This window comes from Micropterus dolomieu, linkage group LG03 (genome assembly GCF_021292245.1).
Source record: "Micropterus dolomieu isolate WLL.071019.BEF.003 ecotype Adirondacks linkage group LG03, ASM2129224v1, whole genome shotgun sequence".
Taxonomy (NCBI): Eukaryota; Metazoa; Chordata; class Actinopteri; order Centrarchiformes; family Centrarchidae; genus Micropterus; species Micropterus dolomieu.
The window spans coordinates 8799520-8805590 of record NC_060152.1 but is presented as its reverse complement, the minus strand read 5'-3'; the positions used below and the strand labels follow the sequence as shown (position 1 = coordinate 8805590).

The 6071-nt window shown below is 40.9% G+C and overlaps 1 protein-coding gene across 1 annotated transcript; it reads right to left on the bottom strand.

Annotated features, from left to right (window-relative positions):
* Positions 1-3974: 3974 nt before the first annotated feature.
* Positions 3975-5114, bottom strand: irgq2 (immunity-related GTPase family, q2). Its single transcript, XM_046046064.1, has one exon. It carries the CDS (start codon positions 5112-5114, stop codon positions 3975-3977), a length of 1140 nt encoding a protein of 379 aa, XP_045902020.1.
* Positions 5115-6071: the final 957 nt, after the last annotated feature.

Here is a 6071-nt window from a genome sequence, read left to right as displayed (position 1 = left end):
AGTTAACTTACTGTTTACCATGATGGAGTCACAGTTTTATGCCCATGGATAATACATGTCATTGAAGCATTTCTGACATAAATACACACAGCTTGACTAAAGTAACATTATGACGCCAATTCATCAGCACCGACTAGGCTAACATCTAGCTTTTAGAAATGGCCCATTGGTCTCTAGGGAAAATGTTGGTGTGTAGTATCCAATACTTATGCATTTGACTCATAACAGTTTAAAATAGCACTGTAGCAGCAAGACAGAGGGTCAGTGACCTTTGGGGAGGTGTTCTACGGGGAGAGCAGTGATTGGTGGTTGTGTAGGGACTGAACCCTTCTATAGAATTTGACTGGGTCACTCTCCAAGCTGCTGCAGAGCTTGTAATTGATGCTGAACTCTTTGCTTTAATAAACTTTTATGATCAAGAACAGTGTCAAGCAGGTTTCTTCTCAACACATCATCGCAGCATTATTGTTCGGACACCACAGAAATTGACACCCCAGATGGGACCGTGTTGTGCCTAAATTCATTGTTCCATCACGGGCTCCGTCGAGCTGACTCCCGCTCCAGAAGCTAGCATATATGTTGAGTTTTCTCATAAACTGTGGGCGCTGGTCAGTTCGTGTGTCTGTGTGTGCGTTAAAGGGTACACCGGTTTGATCCCGTGTGGATGTTTGCGGTTGGATGTGTGATAGGACTAAATTTTGTTTGCGTTGTGGACAACGCAATAAGGGGTGTGTGTGAATATAATGAAGAAAGATAAATAGATATAAAAGGAAGAAAAAGGAATAGTCTACGAGTAACGGAAAAGTGACCTTTCATAACTTTGCAAAAATTATATATATGGGCCCTCAGATTCTTATAAATGTAAGTCGATGGAAACTACTGTTTCGTGAAACTAGGCTTTAAGGAATAGTCAAATTGGATTAAGGGAAAAAGAGAGTGTAACCCTGGCCAGGGTCATTTGGTTTTAATAAAATTAATAAGGCTAAGGAATTATATAATATAAGGATTAGGACGCCGCAGATCTGGACAAAAGCCCTTGAAGGCGATCTTAGATGGGTTGCAAATCCTGGAAAGGCACTAGGTGAATTTCCGGGTCCGTTCAAAGGAACTGGGAGCTTGTAGAAGAAAAATTTAATTGTAAATTACCTCTCGATACATGTGTTGATGAACTAGGTCCAAATTAGCCTCTCATTAAATATCTACAAACTCGAGGTAGCACAAATTTAGGAAGGAAAATAATAAAGGAAAAAGGTGCGGCGGAAGCATGCTTTATAAATAGTGTGAAGGAATGCATTCTTATTGATCGGATAGCTAGCATGTGTGTGGGAGAAATATGAGAGGTTGTAGTGTGTGTGGAGAGCTGCCTCTGCTGTGTCTCTGCCGTGTATGAGAGGCTATGCAGAGGATGATATGCGAGGATTAAAGAAAAATATATATATGAATAAATAAATAAAGAAGGGAGAAAATGTAATTGCGGCAATTGCAAATGTACCTGTGTTAAGCTAATTGGCTACTCCTTAGCAAGGGAGTCACTTTGTCCTGAAAAGTGCTGGGGACATAGGGGCTCAGACTAGGGGTGTGAAGATGTGTGAGATAATTAGCTTGTGAGTCAATCATGATATGCGATAAAAGGTTCACGAGAATGAGATGAAAAGATCCTTAGCATTAAACACTTAATTTCCTGCATTCTGGTGAAAGTTTCTGCACTAGTATGGTGGAAGCATGGCAATAGGGGTCTATACAGTTCATATAGCCCATCAAGTGGATCTATATAGGAAAAAGGAACATTGACCAGAAAGAACAGGAGAAATTCTCAGAAAACTCAATCAAATACAACTGGTGGAAAATAAGAAGGAGGAGAAGAAACAGGCTTTGGTTATGCAGAATCAGTGTTTACCAAAGCAACAATCACCACCACAGCTTCAGTCAAACCAGGTACAACCATATTGCCCCAACCACCACTAGTGGTTCCAGTTGTTTCATATCCACAGCCAGTTCATGGACAGACACAGAATTGGAGAGGAAGAGGACGAGGAAGCTCAAGAAGAGGAAGAGGAGGAGGATTTAATCCATACCTCCAGCAGTCTCCAGAAGTGTGTTATAATTGTGAACAGGTTGGTCAGGAGGAAATTTCAGAGGAGGAAATTTCAGAGGAGGATTCAGGGGCCAGTCAAGGTCACTTGGAGGCCCGGTGAACCCTCACAGGGGCCCAGAGCCAGGATTCTAGAGGTGCCCAGAAAATCCGCATCAGGGCCGGAAAGAGATCCAACAATTGAGGTGAAAGTAAATAACCGACCATTGGAAGTGATGGCGGATAGCGGAGCTGCTTTCCCCTGTGTTCGGCCTGAAGATGCTACACATCTTCCTATGTCCAATCAACTGATTCGGACAATCAGGTTTGAGGGAGTGAAGCAGCTGATTCCTCTCACGGAACCAATTGAGCTCTGCTATAAAAATCAGAAAACTACGATACCAATTTGGGTATTGTAGTTTTCTGATTTTTATAGCAGAGCTCAATTGGTTTAGAACATACACCTATTGCTTTATTGGGAAGAGATGCTTTGTTTAGATTGAATTGTACAATAAAATGTACACCAGACGGCTGTCTGATAGAAGTACCAAAAGAAACGGTTCACCAATTATTGATGACAACAGAGATGGAGTCCTCTTCAGTATTTTGGATTGGAAATCTCAGTGCAGTGATTTTTTGGAGCCGGCTAAGATTTGGGAGAAATTTATTGTGGCAAACATGCCAGATGCGAAACTTCCGGAATATCCATTTCATTGTACGCTCAAGTATTCAAGAATGCTGCCCAATCAAACCCAGAGGAATGGTTGGCTCATCAACCAAAGGGAATTCAACTAAGCTCATGTTGCATAATTTTGGGACCACAAGGAGCGGCTATGAAGATAAACACTGATGATATGGCTTTGACACGCAAAGACCAAGATGAAGGTAAAAACAATTGTGCTGCGCTCCCACGGGACGGAACTTCTGACTGTACCAAAGGTTAGAAAGAAAGCGGTTGGTGAGCGAGTCTTTTCGTTTCGCACTCTAACATTATAGAACAGTCTTCCAGCAGATATGAGACTGGCATGTGAGGTTTTTAAATCAAAGCTTCAGACCTACTTATTCACTGGTGCGTATGAGTCCTTGTTTATCCCTGATGTCTTTGTGTAAGTGGTACTTACTACATGTGTTTAATTAAAATTTTTATTGTACTTTTTGTATTTCAAATGTATTCTTTTTGTAAAGCACTTTGATTGAAAGCACTCTATAAATACAGTTATTATTATTATTGTTAGCGAGCTAGCAGTAGTAAACAAACTCCTTCCACATGCGAACACAATGCAAATAAAACATTGGAAATCAACAATAACTAGATGGCTTGAGTAAATCGTAAATCATACAATGAATGCTTTTTTCATGTCATGCAGTCAGTCACACCTCCGAGCCTAATCACACACACACAAGCTCGGCAGTGACAATTCTCAAGTAAATATACATTTATTCTCATTTAGATTTTATTATAAATATTTTATATTCTGTTAAGCCTAATTGTGCCATGATTATGATATTTAATATCAGTATGATAACATCATGATATGATGTTATCATACTGATATAAAATAGGCATCAGCTTTTTGCCTTGGAAAGACCCCTTATTATTTTTGCAAACAATGCAAAGGCACAGTACATTAATATCCTAATAAGGGTCAAAGGTCATGTTTGAGATCAAGATTTTTATGTAGATAAATATCTTTATTAAAAAAAAACAAAGAATTGCCACATTTCCAATATTCTAACTACAATTAATTTGGCTGGACAACAAAACAACTGTAAAGTAATTTTTCTCAGCTCTATACACTGGTGAGTTAGGTCTTTTGCCTTTGTACAGTGCAATTCATATATCCGAAAACATTAAAAGCGAGTCAGTCAGCGAAACATTACACAAAGAGAAAAACAACGGACTTCACTTCCTCTCCCCAAGAGCAGCAGCCACTATCTTCTCAGCATCAGCCGCCATTTCATCAATGGCACTGTTTAAAGCTTGCAGCATGGCAGCGAAAGAGCGGCTCGCACAGCGGGCATGTCTGGGGATCGCCATCTCCACCAGCTTCGACGAAACCGTGGCCAACTCCTTTTCTGCCGCTGCCAGGCGCTTTTTCACTTCACCTTTGGTGACCTCCACTGACAGTACACAAGTCCGCAGCCCTTTAAGTCTTATGGGTTCCATGCCTCGCTGTCCGGCTAATCGCTCTACCGATTCTTCGTCCAGGCACAGAGATAATTGTGCTTTGGTTAGAATCCGCATTGCTACACTTGAGTCCACCATGGAGGCCACAAGGGGAACAGGAATAGCTGACACCCCACCAGATAACGAGGCAGCTGCCCATACTAGCGCTTTGAATGCCTCCTTTTTCTGACTGACAAGGTTGGAGGTTAGCGTCGGTAGAGCCAAGAGAAGGGCGTGGGCTCGGATCTCTGGAAGGTCTCTTCCCACATCCTCCAACAGGCCAGGGAAGTCAAATTTCTCCAGGGTGGAGGGTCTCACCAGGTAGACTTTAGGCTGTGCCACACCCTGTGATGTCAGTACTTCCAGACTGGCTTTTCTCTTTTCTTCTCGGCTTTTTTCAGTGTCTTTTTCTAAAGATAAGAGAATAAAGTACACTGTTTGTTGCTGCATTGACCGAGCCTCCAGGAACACATCCACACTATTGGGATGGAGTGTCTGTGTGAATGTCATAAGGACAGCATTGTAGCGGAGGAACTTAACTCTATCCATGTATCCCTCAGGTTCAAATGGAGAGGTGGATGGGACAGGTGGCAGATCCCACAGGCGGAAGTCAGGGTGTTTAGGGTTAGGGTAGCCTGCCACTTCCTCCGCAGCAACAAGGGAGGGAGACGCAGCTGCTCCATCATCCCCAGGACCGAGGCCACGGAGCGAGTTTATGAACGTGGCTTTTTCATCTCCACGGTTCCCCACCACAGCTAAGTTGATCCTGCTGATCAGGAGATCTTCCACTGCATCCTTGACATCTGATAATTTGTTGCTCTCAATAGACTCTTTGAGAGTCTGAAGAAGGTTCAGGCCTCTTAAAACATCAGCCATTTCTGTAAAAAAAAAAAAGAATAAAAAAAAAATAGAAAAAGAAAATTTGTTGTGTTGTTATTTGTTGTCCCTACAACAAATAACCTACCAGAGAGATCATATGAATACTTAAGGATATTTACAAACAAAGATTCAAAACTAATCACTTAACCATACTGGTTAAGTGTAGCAGTAGACATGATGGCATTTAACATATTAATAAAAATAAAACTATCAGCTTTAAATAAATCTGGTGTCACAGGAAAGCTCCTCATTCAGCACTTGTACATTACAAAGTTTACATTGTCCGTTAATGGAAATGCATTACGGCACAATGAAATTGAGCATTTCATTGTGGGCCAGTTATCGGTATGAGTATTAAGTATGATTATTTTTTTTGTAATTCAGGAAATCTCAATTGTTAAACCAATCAAATATAGATTTTTTTGCCATGCAATTCAACACAATACTGTGTACACTCACCTACAGATCTGATGGAGAAGACGCCCTGAAATATTTGTTCTCAGTTGTCAAATGTTGATTCTTCTGTAGCTCTGAAGCACCAGAAGCGTCAGGTTGATCTATTTAAAGTGTCCGTCCAGTGAGTGGAACATTCTAATCCTGTTATCTCAGCCTTAATCCAAAATCACTAAGCTCGTACGTGCATACTGTGTATTAAAGTAAAGCTACTTGTAGTCATGCAGAAGCCTACAAGAAGGCACACATTTAAAAACACATAAATAAACATTCATGTTACATTAATGTTTAAATCCTCTTACATTATTACTATTAATATTATTATTACCACTACAGTGCCGTACTAATAAGCACAGCTGCTATCCAGACAAGAAAATGTGGCCAAAAGGTATCAGTATGGCCATGAAGTATCTTAAAAATATGTTTATTAACAACACAACACACAACACTTTTTCTCTACACTGTCCACAATGTGATGATAATATGGGGCACCCTGACTCA

Bases quoted from the DNA above. Each gene is read 5' to 3' on its own strand.
- irgq2 (XM_046046064.1), bottom strand. From the start codon at position 5,114: ATGGCTGATGTTTTAAGAGGCCTGAACCTTCTTCAGACTCTCAAAGAG.